General features: G+C 39.1%; 1 protein-coding gene across 1 annotated transcript in view; it reads right to left on the bottom strand.

The window, feature by feature from the left end:
* Positions 1-18,910, bottom strand: part of DYM (dymeclin) — a 342,784-nt gene that overhangs the window by 318,505 nt on the left and 5,369 nt on the right. The window contains exon 2 of the mRNA XM_025886653.2: positions 459-649. Coding sequence (XP_025742438.2) covers positions 459-598 — 140 coding nt within the window. The 5' untranslated portion in view covers positions 599-649. The remainder of the gene's footprint in view (positions 1-458; positions 650-18,910) is intronic.

Raw genomic sequence — 18,910 nt, 5'->3', positions numbered from 1 at the left:
AATTTTTTTTTAAATATTTATTTATTCATTAGAGACAGAGGGAGAGAGAGAGAGAGAAGCAGAGGGAGAAGCAGGCTCCCAAGGAGCAGGGAGCCTGATGCGGGACTCGATCCCAGGACCCTGGGATGACGACCCAAGCCGAAGGCAGACGCTTAACCATCTGAGCCACCCAGGTTCAAATAATTTTCTAAAACTACATGGATACATGCTTATGTAACCTCGTACTACTCTAGAAAATGCAAAAGAAACTGCTATGAGGAGTCATGTCTGGGGAAGGGAGGCGGCTGGAAGAAAGGAAAGAGGAAACTATATTTCCTACTCACATACCTACTGGCACATGTATGACAGAGGATGGATTGATGGACAGAATATTAAAAACATTTTTTTTTTAAATCAGCATACCACTCAAGTTCATGTGACCTTCTACATGAATTTTCAATCTCCAAGTAACCTTTTACCTGCTGGTTGGTGCAGGGAAAGAAAACGAGAGAAGCTGATTCCAGAACGGGTCGTTCTCAGAGACAGATTCTGTGCCCGATAACTTTTTTAAGTACTCATTTTTAGGAAGATCACCGATTCTGCTGCTGTTCGATCCCATCTTTAATCTGGTAGATAACTTGCCCTTAAGCCTTCATTTCCACAAGACAACCTATAAAGAATGAAAAGAAATTTCAAACTTGTTCACAATTAGTCATGATATTTTTCCTATCTTTGACATAAATGTGTAAAAAAAAAAAACTGTAAACTTACTTAAGGAAATCACACTTCTCTTTATTCTTAAATATATTAGACACCAGATACAGAGTTACAAAGGAGAGAAATGGGGCTAAAATCTGTCTTAGCCAAAGCACACACAAAAATCCAAGTGTATGCTTGTAGATCTTCAAATGAGCATACCTCTGCCTAAGAATAAATTTCAAAGCAAATTCCTAACAATGACAACTAATTACAAATTGTCTGAAAATGAGGCTCCTTTACAACAAACAATGGTGATAAATAGAGACTGGATGTCTTGAATGTGCTCAGAAGAAGAGCAAGCAGTGGAAGTCATGACCACAGGCTACCTATGCTCAGGGGAGGAGGAGGCTTGACCTGAGTTACATGCTGAATGAGAACGGCCTCCCTGCTCCAAAGCAGTCACTTCGTGTCCTTCTTGTTCTGCTGTCATGCACACCACCATTTATCGGCATGCCTCTTCTCCTAAACCATGAGGCATTTGGTTTTGGGGGGTTTTGTTTTTTGGTTTTTTTGGTGAGGGAGGGAGAGACGGACGGAGGGAGAGGAAGAATTGGAAGCAGGCTCCACACCCAGCACGGAGCCCAGCATCAATCTAATGACGCTGAGATCGTGACCCGAGACAAAATCAAGAGCTAGACGCTTAACCAACTCAGCCACCTGGGCCCCTCTTATTCATCTTTCTATCCCCAATGTCTAGATATTTAGGCATTCCCTAAATAATATGTTGAAGGAAAGAGTAGGTGAATAAATGATTAGCATCTTCAATATTTGTTGTGGTTGGCCACTAAAGGGAAAACTAATAGTTTAGTTAAAATATGAATCACTATCTTCATCAAATCACACTTAACCTAGTTCCAGATCATGTTCTATCTCAATTAGTTCAAGAAAAATCTCTCACTGACAATAAAAAAATGGTGGTGAGATGAGTAATAAATTACACTATGTTAAAAATTACCATTGCAATGAAAGCAAACGGTATCCAAAGGAAGCTCAGGTTGAATGAGAACTTATATTAGTAGTGACTTACTTTCTTATGTCTGTCCCTCCTTAGTCCAGAGACATTGAAGCCAACATCAGAATATGGAAGCATGCCTTCCATGTTCTCTTTGGAACTTTGGGACTGGCTTAGGCTAAATTATCTAAAGACATGAGGCTCCCCCAATGCACATGGACAGCTGGTCTTCTGAATAGGAGGGTGAAATACTGATCTGGCTTGTCACCTGCCCCTGAACTCAAGACCACTACTACTTTCCTCTTCCCTACTCAGGGGACAGGGACCCAAAACCAGCTGGTTCCAACTAATCCTCCATATTAAGCCATAAGTCTTGATTTTGGTTTAATTTCTTAAATAAGGAATTAAGCCTAATTAGGAAATATTATAAAAATATTCTGCAATACATAAATGCCTTACTTATTATAACTTATTTCAAAGCTAGTTTATACATTTTAAGCCATTTAGAATTAAGTTTTTTAATATAATCTTATAATGGGGTACATTACACTAATAAAAGTGAATTAACAAGAGCTACAATTACCAACATGGACATACCTCAAAAATACATATTAAAAAAAGTGCTACACAATAATAGACATGGTATGATTTCATTTATATGATTTTTACAACATGTAAACAATATTATGGATATATTCATAGCTACTATAAGTATTAAAATATACATAGGAAAAATACATAGCAAATTCAGAAGAATGATTTTACATAGTGTTATCAGGAAAGGATCAGAGGAGCTTTAGCAGTATCAATAAATACTTTCTCAAACAGGAAAGGGGAAAGAAATAGAAGGAAGGGATGAAGCACATGTGGAAAATATATAGATTTGCTGAAAACTGACACCTGGCTGGCTCAGTTGGAAGAGCACGTGACTCCTGATCTCAGGGTTGTGAGTTTGAGCCCCATGTTGGGTGTAGAGATTACTAAAAAAAAAAAAAAAAAAAAGTAATAAAAATTTTTTAAAAATGAACGAAAATGGACAGTATATACATGGGTTTTGGCCTATTACCCCTCTATTCCTGCCATTCATATATAAATATATATATATATATATATATATACACATTCATATATATAAATTTTTTATTTTTTTTTTAAAGAATGGTTTCTCAATCTCTCAGCAACAATACTGGAAGCTAGATAACAGGGAGGCAATGCCTTTAAAATATTAATAAAAAATAATTTTAACTAGATTTCTATAGCTAGCCAAGCTACCAGTTAAGTATGAAGGTACAATAAAGGCAGTATTTTAGACTTGCCACAGCTAAAAAAACCTCCCATGGATCCATTCTCTGGAAGCTACTGGAAGATGTATCCTTTCAATATGAAGGAATAAAACAAGAAAAATGAAGACAAGGAATTCAAGAAGCAAAGGATGCAACACAAGACAGGGAAGACACATGCTCTAGATTGGGACAGGAGTCTAGACGGCCCCATGACCTCCATGGGAAGCAAACCAGAGAGCAACAGGTCACCTGATGTGTCTGACCTTATTCTGTGGAGGGTTACAATATCGTAAGAGAATCTGGCAGGAATGAATGATAGCTACATAGAAAATAAACAATTTTTTGGTAACTATGTACTTTGGAAAAAAATTGTTCAAGAAAGGTCATGTATTCATAATATATGACTCAACTCAACAGTTACTAATATTTATGTAATCATCAGAATAGAAACAGTAAATAAAGATTTAACCAAAAATTGTGAGGTAACTACATTGGGAAGATGCTAAAAAAAGAAGTGGGAGTAGATTTAAGAGTGTGAAATCCTCATCTTCCGTAACAGGCAGGAAGTCAACAGAAATAGCTAAAAATTACTAAATCAGCAAATAACAGTAAAAGCATATTGGTTATAAATAAGGAGGCAAATAATGAGAAACAACAGCTAAGAGATCTGAGTGTGGCCTATTCTGGGGAAAAGGATTCTGGAGTGGGAAGGGTGGTCATGCAGTCTTTTCATTTTATGTCCGTCACATTTTCTAATTTTTTAACTATATATATTACTTTGATTTTAAAAATTAAATATTTTTAAGCTCCTTCACCTACTCAAATTTAAATGTTTAACAGATATGGAAAACACAAAGTTACCATCATAACTAAATTCATAGTGACAAAAATGGAAATTATTCTTTACAGAGGCAAATAACTAGCAAACTTTAAAAAATCTATTTATCTGATATAGTGCAATGTTAGTATTAGAGTTATCTCCCAAAATCAAAACTTCAAATTTCCACCATGTATGTGTTTACCGATAAGCAATAGTCATAGCTTGTCCAGAAAAGAGGAATTAAATTAAAACCCACTGTAATGATAAACAGAGATCAATAAAACAAAACAGAAAATCCAGAAACAAATCCAGTAGAGTACAACCAGCTGATTTTTGTCGACAATGCAAAAGCAATTCAATGGAGGAAGGACGGTTCCTTCAACAAATGGTGCTGGAACAACTGGACATCTATAGGCCAAAAAACAAAACAAAACAAAAACCTGTATCTTAAAAGTTAACTCAAAATAATCATCGATCTAAGTGTAAAACATAGAACTCTAAAACCCTTTTTAGAAGACAACACAGGAGAAAATCTTTGTGACTGGGGTTAGGAGGTACTTAGGCATTACACAAGAGCACAGATCATAAAAAAGTTGGTAAGTTAAACTTTACCAAAATTGAAAACGTTTGGTCGGTGAAAGACCCTGTTAAGAGGATGAAAAGAAAAGCCATATGCTTAGAGAAAATATTTGTAAGTCACATAGCCAACAAAGAACTTGCATCCAGAACATATAAGGAACTCTCTAAAGTCAACAATAAGAAAACAATCCAATTAGAAATTACACAAAAGATTTTAACACATCACCAAAGAAAACATGCAAATGACAAACACCTCATTCCATCATTATTAGCCATTCAGGGAACCACAAATTAAGACCATGATGACGTACTGCTACACATCTGCTGGAATGGCTGAAATAAAAAAAAAAAAAATGACAGTACCAAATGCTGCCAAGGATGTACTGAAAGTAGCTCACATATTGCTAGTAACAGCCCCCTCTGGAAAATGGTTCAACAGTATCTTATAAAATTAAACAAAGGGGTGCCTGAGTGGCTCAGTTGGTTGTCTGCCTTCAGCTCAGGTCATGATCCCGGGGTCCTGGGATCCAGCCCCATGTAGGGCTCCCTGCAGAGGGAGCTTCTCCCTCTCCTCCCCACCCACCCCCCGCTTGTGCTCTCTCTCTCTCTCGCTATCTCTAATAAATAAAATCTTTTTTTAAATTAAACATATACATACTATTCAACCCAGCCAACTGTATTCCTGGACTGATTCCAGAAAAATGAAAACTTAGGTTTACACAAAAAACTATATTCAAATATTCTTTCAACACATGAATGAATAAACAAACAGAGGTACATCCATACAATGGAATAAAAGAAGGAACTATTTGATACACCCAATAACTCGAATAGATCTCGAAGGCACTGTGAGTGAGAAAAGCCCATCCCAAAAGGTCACATAATCAAAATAACAGCAACCCCGTGTTTGATTATTATAGTTTATATGTAAGTGAATGAATAGGGATGATAAAAGGGACAGAAGGGAGGAATCAGGAATATGTACTTTGTAATTATAAGGTACTTCTACTACCTGTGAAGTGGTAGAGTGTTATTTGAAAGTGGACTTGGATTAGCTGTAAATATATATTGCAAACACACCTCTAAAAAGTTTTAAAAAGTATAAGTGACATGCTAAGAAAGGAGAGAAAATGGATTTATTTAAGTGCTCCATTAGAACCACAAAAGGCAGAAAGAGAAGACAAAAACAGGAACAAAAATCAGGGCAATGAATAGAAAACAATAACAAATATTGGTAGACATTAATCCAACTTTATCATGTATCATTTGAACATCCATAGTCTAAATACACCAATTAAAAGAGACTGTCAAAGTGGATCAAAAAACAAGACCCAACTATATGCTGTCTACAAGAAACCCACTTTAAATATAAAAGACACATACAGATTAAAAGAGATGGAGAAAGATATACCATCTAACACTCATCAAAAGAAAGCAGGAGAAGCTTTTAATATTTGACACAGCCGACTTCAGAGCAAGGAAACTCAGCAGGGATAAAAAATGGCATTCCATACTGATAAAGGAGTCAACTGTTTCAAGAAGACGTTATCCTTAATGTGCACCACCTAACATAACAGCGTCAAATGTGTGAGGCAAACACTAATGAACTGCAAGAAGGGAGAGATGAATGCACTATACTATAGCGGAAGACCTGAGCACTCCTCTCTCAGAAATGGTCTGTAAGGACCTAGCTGATCTCAACACCATTATCAACCAAAACTGGATCTGTCATCTATAGACTATTCTGTCCAACAACAGAGGAATACACAGCTCACGTTGAATATTTCCCAAAACAGGCCACATTCTGGGCCATAAAACACATCCTAACTAATTTAAAAGAAACCATAAAATGCTTTGAGTGCTCCAAACCAATAAGCTAGAGAATAAAGAAATAATTTAGATGATTGCATGAGGAAATATTCTGAGGAATGCAGAATTGTAAAGAACCAGCTGGGTTCACCAAGAAGTCAATACCACAGTAACTAAAAGTGTGTGCATGGGGTGGGGAGCTTTTCTAAACTGAAGGAGACTAAAGGGATATTGTAACAACCAAATGTATATGTGACTCTTCAATGAACCCAGGTTTGGAAGAAGGAAAAAAAATTATAAAAGACAATCTTGAGGCAAACCTGGGTGGCTCAGTCGGTTAAGTGTGTTTGCCTTCAGCTGGGGTCATGATCCAGGGGTCCTAGGATCGAGCCCCGCATCAGGCTCCCTGCTCAGCGGGAGCCTGCTTCTCCCTCTGCCTGACCACTCCCCCTGCTTGCATGCTCTCTCTCTCTCAAATAAAAAAATTTTTTAAATTAAAAAAAAAAAAGACAGTCTTGCGACCAAACTTGATACGGACTGAATAGAAGATATTAAATGGACATAAGTGAGATAATGATAGCGTAATTAAGTAGGAAAATGACCTAATTCTTGGGAGATGTGTGCTTAAATATTTAGGGGTAAAGCGTCATCATATCTGCAACTTCCTTTCAAATGGTTCAGAACAAAATAGAGACAAAGCAAACCTGGCAAACTATTAACAATTGCTAACAGTTTATGGATGGAGGGATTAGGTGTTTATTATACTGCTCAACTTTTCTGTATGTTTGAAACTTATTAAAAATGAGTTTTGGTAGGGGTGCCTGGGTGGCTCAGTGGGTAAAGCATCTGGCTTCAGCTCAGGTCATGATCTCAGGGTCCTGGGATCGAGTCCCGCATCAGGCTCCCTGTTTCTCCCTCTCCTTCTGCCACTCCCCCACTTGTGCGTGCTCTCTCTCTCTCTCTCAAATAAATAAAATCTTTCAAAAAAAAATGAGTTTTGGCAAACAGAAAGGTTACACACTATGACTCCATTTATATAACGCTCAAGATGACAAAACTCACGGTGAAGCACAGATCGGTGGCTGCCAGGCAGGGCACGGAGGGCTGGGGGGCAAAAGGTGACCATAAAAGGGCAGCCTGAAGAAGTTCATTTGTGGGAATGGAAAAATTTGGTGTCTTGACTATGGTGGTGGTGGTGGCTGCATGAATCTGTACACAGGATAAAATTTCACAGAGCTATACACACACAAGGGAAAAAGAATACATGTAAAAACTGGAAAAATCCAAGTACGGTCGGCAGTCTGTTATGTTCCTGATGTAGATAATGTCCAATCACATGAACACTGGGGCAAGACAGGTGAAAGGTACATGGGATCTCTCTGTATTATTGCTGCAACTTATCTGTCTATAATCATTGCAAAATAAAAAGTTTTTAAAAATCAGCTTAAAAAAGTCCAACCCCAAAGTCTGATCTACGTGTGCAAGAAAGGTGCCAACAAGTCATACTAACAGGTACTTTCTGTCACGACCACTAAGTTTATTTTTATATATTAAGTTACCTCACCACCTATAATATCACATGATGAGATATTAGGATCTCACATTTAGTTTACTCAGTGTCTTGGAACGCTCTTTTACTTAGACTACTTTCCCCAAATAAGATCATTCAAGTCTTATTCAAAACCAAATTTTTTCAATAAAAGCAAGAGAAATCATGTTGTTTGGGTCTTTTAGGGATTCCCCATTAACTTCAGAACTCGGGAATACACAGATTTTTGTCCTCAGCCACCTACGCAAAGGCACCGCTGTTTCCTTTTGCTCAAAACTTTCCAATTCTTTTGTCTAATAATCCCTGACACTCCTGAAAATGCCTCAATGAAATATTTTTTACAAAAAAGACCTCCACAATTTGTTTATAGTCTTCTATTTATCTTGGAACTCTTGCTAATTACCAGTTAGCATTGCGGGCCTAACAGTAGTTTCCTGGATAAACACCCAAATGTGTCACAGGATCAAAATGCGGTAGTTTAGAAAATACTGGTTTACTGGCATGTACAACTTATGAGTTCCTCTGGCTCTGCTGTGGGCTCAATTTCCCTTCTCTAGGCTTCATTACAATTAAAAGGATAAAAATGGCACCAGATAAAAAGAAAATAAGAATCGGAACAATCTGTGTTCTCAATTCAATAGGCCAGTATTTTATTTTACTTGTGGTACCTTAAAAGCAATCAATTAAAAACAATTTACTTTGTGAGTTTAATTAGGTATATGAATGCTGAATTTTCAAAAGAACAAAATTCCATCCCACCTCTCCTAGATAAGTAAGGCAACAATGAGAAACATTATTATCATGGTCTACCAATGAAAATTTAAGTCAGACTTTATTTTTTATTTGTACTTTATTTTTTGAATAAGTAATGCACATGGTGCGAACTACAAAGAGTTCACAGGGTATGTAGTAAAAAGTTTCCCATCTCATCTCTTAACCACCCTAGTTTCTCAACTTAGAAAAAAAATATTACCAGTTTCTTGGGTATCATTCCAAACATTCTGTGTATATACAAACACATATTTTCCCCTTTTTACACAGACCACAATGCACTGTTCATGCCTCTTTGCTTTTTCTAGTTACTAAATATTAGAAATCACTACATAACTGTATATAAAGCACTCATTTTTACAACTCTGTAACATTCCAGTTTTTAATTTAATAAATCCTATACTGATGTGCATTTAAGTAGTTTATGGTCTTTTGCAATTATAAATCATTCTCCAATAGGTATCTGGCATGTGAGATATTTCACACGTGTATGACACTACAGGTAGGATAAATCCAGAGAAAGAGAACTGCTGGTCAAAGATTATGTGCATTTCCAATTTTGGTAGATACCGCTGAACAGTAGCAGAATATGCCACCTCAAAATATGCCACTTTGGCGTTTTGATGATTTTGAGCTATAGGCATTTGAAAAACACCAAATGCAGGGCGAGGCTTTCCCTGAACTCCCTTTAAGTGCCTAAAGACAGCTCCTCCAAAAGGAACTTCATTATCATAAATCCCCTCCCCGGGAGTTTCACCAACTAGGTGACTCATCACAGGAAGAAAGACTAGAAGTGGACACCACACCCAGACACACAAACTATCGCACTTCCCATCTGTTCTTCTAAGGGTTCATTCCTCTTTCCTAAAAACCATTTACTCACCAGTAAGAGGTCTACATCTCCCCTCCCCTATCCCCATTAGGATGGTGTTTAAGTCTGAATTCTATGCCACCTCCCTGGGTATCTCCTATGTGTAGATGAGGTACACGTTAATAAACTTGTTTTCTTCTATTAATCTGTCTTCTATTACAAGGGTCTCAGCTAAGAACTCAGAAAGGTGGAGGGGGATTATTTTTCCTCCCCTACACCACCTAGCTGCTCTCTTTAGAGGCTGCCAGCCCTCAAACTTTCTGGTCCCTGCCAGCTGATGAGACAAAATAGTTTTTCAGCACAGTTTTAGTTTGCATTTCTTTCACCATGAAAGAGGTCATTACCTGTTCTTATCCTTTGCCTATTTTCTATTAATTTATAGAAAATAAATCTGATTTTCAAAGCTGCTAGGATAGACCTCAAAGTTTTAAAATAAGTTCAATCCAGGACCACTATGAAACACTTCTAAAACAACAATATGAATAAAGCCTAGAAGCTTATCAGGAAAGAACGAACAGAATATTAACAAGCAAAACCAAGAAAGCCAACTGAGCACAAGGTGCAAGGTTTCCCCTGCTGCTTTTCCTCACCAAACCCTAGAAATAATGCAAAAAAATTCTGTTTGTCAGTAATTCCACAACCATGCTCAGAAATTCACAGGAGACCAGAAGTTGTGAGGAATCCCCATAAACTGGAAAACAGCTGGAGATGGACTGAGAAGGCAAATGGCATTCCAAGGCAGGCACAAGAGCCGTCAGTCAAGGGCAGCAAGAGTATAAACAGCAACTCCAGCCCACAAGCAGAAGGCCAGAAAAACAGCCAGAGCCCAGGGGCAAGTGACAGGTATGAGCAGGACACCCTGCCCCATCACCATGCTGAGCCCTCACCCCCCTAGGGAGCAACAAGTACTATCTACTGAGAACAGTGAAGGCAGTGCCTAAGGCAGCTGGAACGGCCAGCAAGGAAAAGCTCAGCCAAGCAAGACAACTAAGCCACTGAGGCACTGTTGTCAGAAAGGTCTACCTGCTCCCTACCCTCAGAGAAAGTAAAGAAGAAAACTGAGGCCCAATGGCATCTTCTCTGCAATGATTCATGCTAAGGATTCCACACACACACACACACACACACACACACACACACACACACACACACTAGCACACACACACACTCCACCTGAACACAATTTACTTGGAACTCCCAAGACCCTTATCAATGAAACCCAGAATAAAATGGAACTTGAAAAACCCAGCATCCAATCACCTCACCTCCTAACAGCCCTGCTGCTTTTCCCTCTGGCTGTGCATGAGACTTCCTTGGCTTTCAGCTCTTCTTTCTCTCAATATGTAACTGAGCCCGTCTCCTGGTTTCACTAGTGGCTTCCATGATAGGACTTTCAAATCTCTCCTAGTTCCAACCTTCCACCAGAATGCCAGTTCTGTCTATATCCCTAAAATACTTAAGACTGTTTTTAACTCAAGGAAAAGATATAAATATATAATTATATATAAAATCAGTAATTTTGTGGATAAACAATGCTCCTTACATAAGTCTAGACTAGAAAGAAGTGTGCCATCGCTGATGCTTTCAGTAATAAACCTTTCAAAGGATCTATCTTTAATGCAGTGTAGTCAAGAACTCGATCTTGACACATAAAAAAAACTTGATCTTGATACCATCCTCCTTCCCAAAACCACTTTCCCCTCTCAACTTCCCACTATCCCCCTAAAGCTCCCACTATGTAAGAACTACCCTGAAACTTTCTGTAGTATATATGTCCTGCCTCCTGAGGTAGATTACTCCTGTGAGACACAAATCAGGCTTTATTAAAGTTCCTGCCCTCTCCCTAATTAACTTCCAGCACACTGCTAAAAAAACAAAAACAAAAAACAAAAAGCAACTTGTTGAAACAGCCAAGGTCCCACAGTTAATAAATACATGAAAACATCTTCAGTATAAATTAGGAATAAAATATGTTAATTAAAACAATAAGGTATCATTTTTACCCATCAGCAAAGGTTAAAAGAAAACTGTGATAGCGTGAGGGCAATAAAGAAACAGGCACCCCATGAATGTATAGATATTTGACAGTTATCTATCAAAATTTTAATTGTGTATACTCTTTGTGCCAGGATTTCATTTTTAGAAATTTATCTCACAGGTAAACTCATACCAGCTGACAAGTTCTATGCATACAGATGTCAATCAGCTCATTGTTTGGAACAGCAAAGACATACAATAACCCAGATGACAGTCATGACTACAGCATGGGATGAGCACAGAAAGGACTACTGCGTAGCCGTGGAAAAGAACTGAGGCAGACCTTAGGTGTTGGTGTGTAAAGAAAAGATATCCAAGTAAAAACAAATAAAAAAGAGCTCATACAGTAAGACCCCACTCGTTTAAATAAACATGTTCATTCCTACATGTGCCCAAGTCATTTCTTAAAGGGGACATAAACAATGGTCCAAGACTGATTACCTCTGAAGAATGGGACTAGAAATCTGGAGGGAAGGGACTTTTCACTTTAAGTCCTTTAGTACTGCCTGATTTTTTTTAAACTATAAACACATTATAATTTAAAGTAAAAAAAAAAAGCTAAATAAATGCACTGTTCTCTGGACCTGCTTTCCTTCAGGAGGGACCTGAACATGCTTCTAGCTGGTGCTTTCACCCCAATGTGAGACCTATCCCGGGACTAACACTTCATCCTGACTTCTCAGTCAAAACCCAAGCATAAATGTTTACTAACTAGACTTTTTAATCTGATATCTTGCTGTTATCATAAATTCAAAAATAGAATTTAACATTTGCCCCCCAAAGGAGCAACCCTTCAGAAGTCACAATTTCTATCAATGTTATCAGCAGTCTTGACTCAAGTGATCTCACGTAAGCTAACACTTGTTCCTCAGACACCTGTCACACATTTGCTATAAATGCTGGGTGTTATGATGGGTACTGAAAATGCAAAAATGAATAAAACCAGGTCCCTGCCATTAATGAACTCAGAGCCAAACAGGCCCAAAAATGATTATAACGTGGGGTATTACCACAGAGTTCTTCATATATAAGAAGCTCTGGAAAGACACAGGCACATCTGAGGCAGAGGAAACAGCCCGCGCAATGGTGCTTCTTCTTAGCCAACTTACTTCTACGTTCTATATGCCGGGAACTAGTCTAAGTTCTATACAACTGTCGATTTATTTAGTCCTCATTAACAACTCTTAGAGGTGAACACAATTTTCTCATTTTAGAGATGAGGAAACTAAGGCACAGACGGGTTAAATAATTTGCCCGACGTCCCAGAGATAACAAGCAACAAAGCCAGGATTTGTACCCAGCCAATCTAATTCCCTAACGTGCCCATATAGCTCATTCACTCATTCCAATCCAGTTCCTGGTCTTTCCCTTTACTAGAGAGACTCTCCAATGACATTAAGTCCTGTGGGGGGACGAAAAGTACAGCAATACAATCAATAACATTTTAAAAACTTTGCATGGCGAACAGATGATGACTACAGTGAGCATTTCATAACATATATAACCATCAAATTACTATGCTGTACACCTGAAACTCATGTATTGTATGTTAACTATACTTCAATAAAAAACTAAAATGAAAAAGAGTCCTGTGGGTCCTTCGACAGCATCCACAGTATCAGCTTTTAAATCCACCTCTTCCTTTATATTCCCGGGGCCACCAGGAGAGGCCAGGTTCCTGTAAGCCCGTATGACCTAGTGCAACAGTATCCGGATGTCTTTGCCTCCCACCTCTTCGCCTGGATTCACGCTACACACTCCACTACTGCATTAATCCTTAAAAGGAACTTCTGTCCAATGCTGCGATTAAGATCAAAGGTTCTAGGGTGAAACAGACCCTAATAAGTCTGTGTAGAGTGAGAATGAATCTCTGTTTCATGACCTAAAAACACCACTGTATAGTAGGAAAAACAGTACTTAAAACTCGTAAGATTTTCTGAGGATGAAGCAGGATGAGGAAGCATGCAAAGCACTCAGGAAGGGACCTGGCAGAGTATGCCTAGCCAAATAAAAGGTCAAATCTAATAGATCTTTAATGTTAGTAAAATTATCACTTCCATCACTTCACTCACCAGCTCAAAAACATTCAATGATTCCTCATCACCTGAAAAACAAGAGTATAGTATTGACATTTAAGCGTTCCAGTCTGAAAGCTCACTTTCCAACTTTATTTCCAACTATGCTCCAAACCAGTGGTTCCCAAACTTAAAACATACACAAAAACACCTGAGGAGTACGTGGTTAAAAAGGCAAATGCCTGAGGCACCTGGGTGGCTGAGTCAATTGAGCCTCTGACTCTTGATTTCAACTCAGGTCATGATCTGAGGGTCATGGGATCAAGCCCAGAGTCAGGCTCTGTGCTCAGCAGGGAGTCAGCTTGAGATTCTCTCTCTCCCTCTCTCTCTGCCCCTCCCCACCCCGAGCTCTCATACTCTCGCATGCGTGCTCTCTCTCAAATAAATAAACCTTAAAAAAAAAAAAAGCAAATGCCTGGGCCCCAAAGATTCAGAATGTTGGGTTAGGGCCCAGGCATCTCCATTTTCTAAAAAGCATTCATACTGATTTGGATACAAGTAGTCTGTAACCTCAGTTTGCAAGTAAGTGTCATAACAAAGTAGAGGCAAGCAGTCTTAACACCTAGCATGCGCATCCACACCTCTGTTCCGCCATTCGTGCCTGCCTCCCACTACCACATCTGATCCACAGCCCCTTTGACCCTATTCACTAAGCACTGGAGCTCTCTCTTTCCTCTGTAATCCTAAAGCATTCTATCCTCACCACTCATTTGGACGTGAGCGATCCTTCCGGTAATACCTGGTTTGTTGTCTGATTCTCATACTGCTATTTAACTTTTCATGTCAATTATTTCCCCAAGTCAATTTTACCGTCATGAACAAAAGCAGTACTCTGAATAGGAACTGGTATGCTCAATATTTTATATTTAATTGATGAAATATTTGATATATACATAAAATTAAATCTCCTCTTTTATGTGCGCTGACTTGCTATCTCCTGATTCAATGTGCCTTAAATAGAAAGTAAACATTAGTGAATCTGAAAAATACATAACCAATTCTGTCCTAACACCCTCAAACTATGCAAATGACACACTAGTGTACTTTGTTCCAACTCAGGCTGACAATCCATTAATCATAACCTATATTCCAGAATCGCCGGCTTCCTGAGAAAGGAAAAAAATACGCATGCCCCTCATTTGTACTCGATACTTTAAGGCGAAACCCCACAGTTGAAACAGGAGACTAGAGAAATAGTGGGCAATGGTCACTGGCCAAAGGATATGTTAAACACACAGGTGCCATTAGTCCAGCAAGTAATGGAACATTCTCTAAAAGGTTACTATGTTCCAAGTGCTATATTGAGTACCCTGGGGTATTCCACTTCAGCGAAATGGAAGTAATGAGAATAAAAAGATTAAGCTCTCAAAGATCAGAAAAGGTATGGAAGATGGAAAGGTGACAGAGCGTAGGAACTGACCCAGCAGACCTGAGGGAGCCCCAGTGTAAGTGTCTGCTAAGGGGGACCTGAACAAGAAGCAAGTCAATCCACCCCCATGGAACCCCAGGAAGGCCAAAGAGCTGGGGAAAAGCACCATGAAGACAGGAGCAAGGTGGGGGGCTAAATAAAGTAAGTGGGCCCCCGCCAACCCCGCACCCCATGGGAGACCGTGTGTGTGCTCTCTGGAGAAATATGACTGGAGACACTGGACTCCAAAGCCCAGGTTGGGAGGGTAATGAGAAGGAGGATGAAAACAGGAGAATCAAGTTCAAGTGTGCTTGCTGCAGGCACACGGTGGGTGTCCCCTCCTCCAAGGCAGGGGACTAGATGAGTCTTCTCAAGAGAAGCCGAAGGGGCACCCAGGGAAAAGTTAACAGACATTTGGGATCCCCCTCATTTCAAAAGCTGGCCTGCCACCCCCAGCAATGCCCACCACTCAACAAAATCCACTCACACAAACCACTTCCAATCTTAAGTACAAGTGAACAAGTGAACAACCAAAAATCATTAGACTTGTGAGGAAAGCCTCCAACACAAAATATAGAAACCAAAATAAACGAAAGAAAGGAATTCTCAGGAATTCTCAGACATTCCAAAGAGGATTCTCAGAAAAAATTTAAAAATAAGACAGCCTCAGAGAGGTAAACCAGTAACAATAATAAATGCAAACATTTATTTAGCACATACTATTCCCCAGGCACCATACAGGAAGACATTACCAAATGAGCACTCACCACAGCAGACTGACGGGCCCTACCATAGAGCACTCCCAGTTCATGAGAGCAATGAACAGGAGGGCTAGCAAATCTAAAACACGACATTTCGTCACAGCAGAGTGTCTTCCGAGCAACAAAGAATAAAAATGAGGCTGCAACCAAAGTAAGGTTCCAAATGGCTCATGTGTTAACCAAACAAGAAAAGTCATGGACCAATCATGAGTTAAACTGAATGGTGTTTGATTACAGCAGCCAAAGAAATGCGTCCAGAAAAAAAGAAACACCTTTCAGACCTGTCTTTCAATGAAAATACAGAGAACAGTCTGTATGGAACAATTACAGCTATGAATATCTTCCCAAAGAAGTGGAGAAAAGTACTAATTCAGTACAGCCTGAAGTGGAATCTGCTAAGATGCATGATAACTGATGGTGGTAAAAATACATGTGAAGCAGAAGAAACTTAGATGGACAAATTTACAAACCTTGTGAAAACGCAAGGTGTTTAAAACCTACTCGTTATTCATTGCATGATCAATGAGCAGGTAGGCGGCATAAAATACCAGAATCTATCACGTTACTGAACCAGTTACAAGAGTTAACTTCATTACTTTCATGAACTTAACCCATCATCAGTTCCATGAAAATTGTGTCAGAAACAGAAGCTGCATATCCTGATCTGTCCTACCACACAATACCATGGCTTAGCCAGGGTATAGTTTTATGGAAATTTTTCGAGCACAGAGATGAGAACAAAATTTTTCTGAAGAACCTCCCTCAGCCACTATTATTGAACACTGAATGGCTTGAAAATTTGTTTTTGCTGATTTGCTAATATTTCTCAATGAGTTCAATCTAAAATTAGAAGGTCAAAAGTGCTTCCATGCAAAACGTACACTGAGCTAGTCATTTCGAGGACAATCGGCACCGAATCACAAGTGATGTCAAGCTGCTTTACACACTTTGCATGCTGTAAAAAATTAAAATGAGATGTGAGATCTCCAATGCCACACAAATGTGCAATAGATATATTTTCCAAAATAAAACTACAGTTCCAGCATTTTTCAGACCGCAATACAAGTTCCACACTTCAAAAACCATTTAACTGTGCAACAAGAAGCTTCCACCTGACCCTCAATTGGAAGTGATTGGTGGGCAGTGTGATGATTTGCTAAAAGGTAATTATCAAGAAAAGAATCTAGCATTACAAATGTAGGGATTCAAAGGGGTACATGCACCCCAATGTTTATAGCAGCAATTCCACAATAGCCAAACTGTGGAAAGAGCCAAGATGTCCATCAACAGATAAATGGATAAAGAAGATGTGGTATATATACACAATGGAATATTATGCAGCCAACAAAAGGAATGAGATCTTGCCATTTGCAACAACATGGATGGAACTGGAGGGTGTCATGCTGAGTGAAATAAGTCAATCAGAGAAAGACATGTATCCTATGACCTCACTGATATGAGGAATTCTTAATCTCAGGAAACAAACTGAGGGTTGCTGGAGTGGTGGGGGGTTGGGAGGGATGGGGAGGCTGGGTGATAGACATTGGGGAGGGTATGTGCTATGGCGAGTGCTGTGAATTGTGCAAGACTGTTGAATCACAGATCTGTACCTCTGAAACAAATAATGCAATATATGTTAAGAAAAAAAAGAAGAAGAAGAAGATAGCAGGAAGGGAAGAATGAAGGGGGGGAAATCGGAGGGGGAGACGAACCATGAGAGACGATGGACTCTGAAAAACAAACTGAGGGTTCTGGGGGAGGGGATGGGGGGATGGGTTAGCCTGTTGATGGGTATTAAAGAAGGCATGTTCTGCGTGGAGCACTGGTTGTTATGCCCAAACAATGAAACATGGAACACTACATCCAAAACTAATGATGTAATGTATGGTGATTAACATAACAATAAAAAATTAAAAAAAAAAAAGAACCTAGCAGAATTCTACAGATACCGTCTCCAAGCAATAAATATGCTCCACTAAAACCGTATGTTCATGGATTGGCATCAGTATTTGGAGGTACCATGTAAAAAGATACTGTCAAAGATGAAAGACAAAAAAATCTCACTACAAACATTTGTGATCAATTTTGACTGAGGTTTTAAAGTTAGATACCCTGTTAGATAAAATGTTATCCCCCTCCTCCAAAAAGAGATTTCATTCTTCTCATTAGCAAACCTTATTATAAAAAAACCTATTCTCAACCATTATCCTATTGTATTTTGCATTTCATCAGTAAAAAACTTATGGAAATTTTTTCTCTCCCGTTACATAAGTACCTGTATAATATTCTTTGTTTTACCTCTTGGCCCACAAAGCCTAAAATTTTTACAGTCTGGCCCTTTACACAAATATATGCCAACTTTTGGCCTAGATAAATAAACTGAGGCAAAGAAAGATTAAGTGACTTGCTCCAGACTAAAGAGTTAGAAAGTGGCATTACCAGGTTTCAGACCTAGGCAGGCTGGGTACAGAAACCACTATACCACATTGCTTCCATGAACCAAGAACAAGATGTCACAAAAAAGGAAACAGTCAAAGGACAAGAAAAGATACTTGAAAAGTTGTTTTAAAAACTGGACAGAAAGAAGATAAGGTCAAAGAAACTCCCATAATAAAGAACAAGAGACAAACAGATGGAAAACAGGAAATGTAAGCTTAGAAGACCCACTTAGATAGAAGGTCTTAATATATTAGTAACAGGAGCTCCAAAAAGCAAGCACGAACAAAACAGAGGGGTGTTAAGTCAAGACACTGTCGAGTTGGGTGTGAAGCATCTGAGATTTTATCTCACGCGCACACTAACAAAGCCACGAAGCCTCTGGAATAGCGACCAAACAATTCCGTGCTCACAGCAACAGCAGTGGCTATAGCAACATCTTGCATCAGTTTCCTGGGCCCCAATCCCCACAGGCCTTTCAAAGTATTTCGTAAAAATTAGTAAAATGTTCATGAAAACATAAGCAAATGGGGTTGGGGAGCAGGGAAACCAGGTAAATTACTCAGCTCAGCAGTGAGCACTACTTATGTACTCAAAGCAATGTAAACACTGAGCACTAAATTAGCCAAGAATTCTCACGTATCTCTACTGGAAGGGCTGGAAGAGAGAGGAGGAAGAGGAAGAGCACCTCATCTACCATAACAAGGAGTCATGAGATCGAGCCCCAGTTGGGCTCCGCACTCAGCAGGGAGTCTGCTTAAGATTCTCTCCCCCCCACGCCCCTCCCTCTGTTCCCGCGCGTGCACGCTCTCTCTAAAATA

Source organism: Callorhinus ursinus, unplaced genomic scaffold (genome assembly GCF_003265705.2).
Source record: "Callorhinus ursinus isolate GAN/ISIS: 27379988/994484 unplaced genomic scaffold, GSC_fseal_2.0 scaffold11, whole genome shotgun sequence".
In the NCBI taxonomy this organism is placed as follows: Eukaryota; Metazoa; Chordata; class Mammalia; order Carnivora; family Otariidae; genus Callorhinus; species Callorhinus ursinus.
Note: the sequence above shows the minus strand (reverse complement) of the source record. Positions and strands in the feature narration are given on the sequence as shown.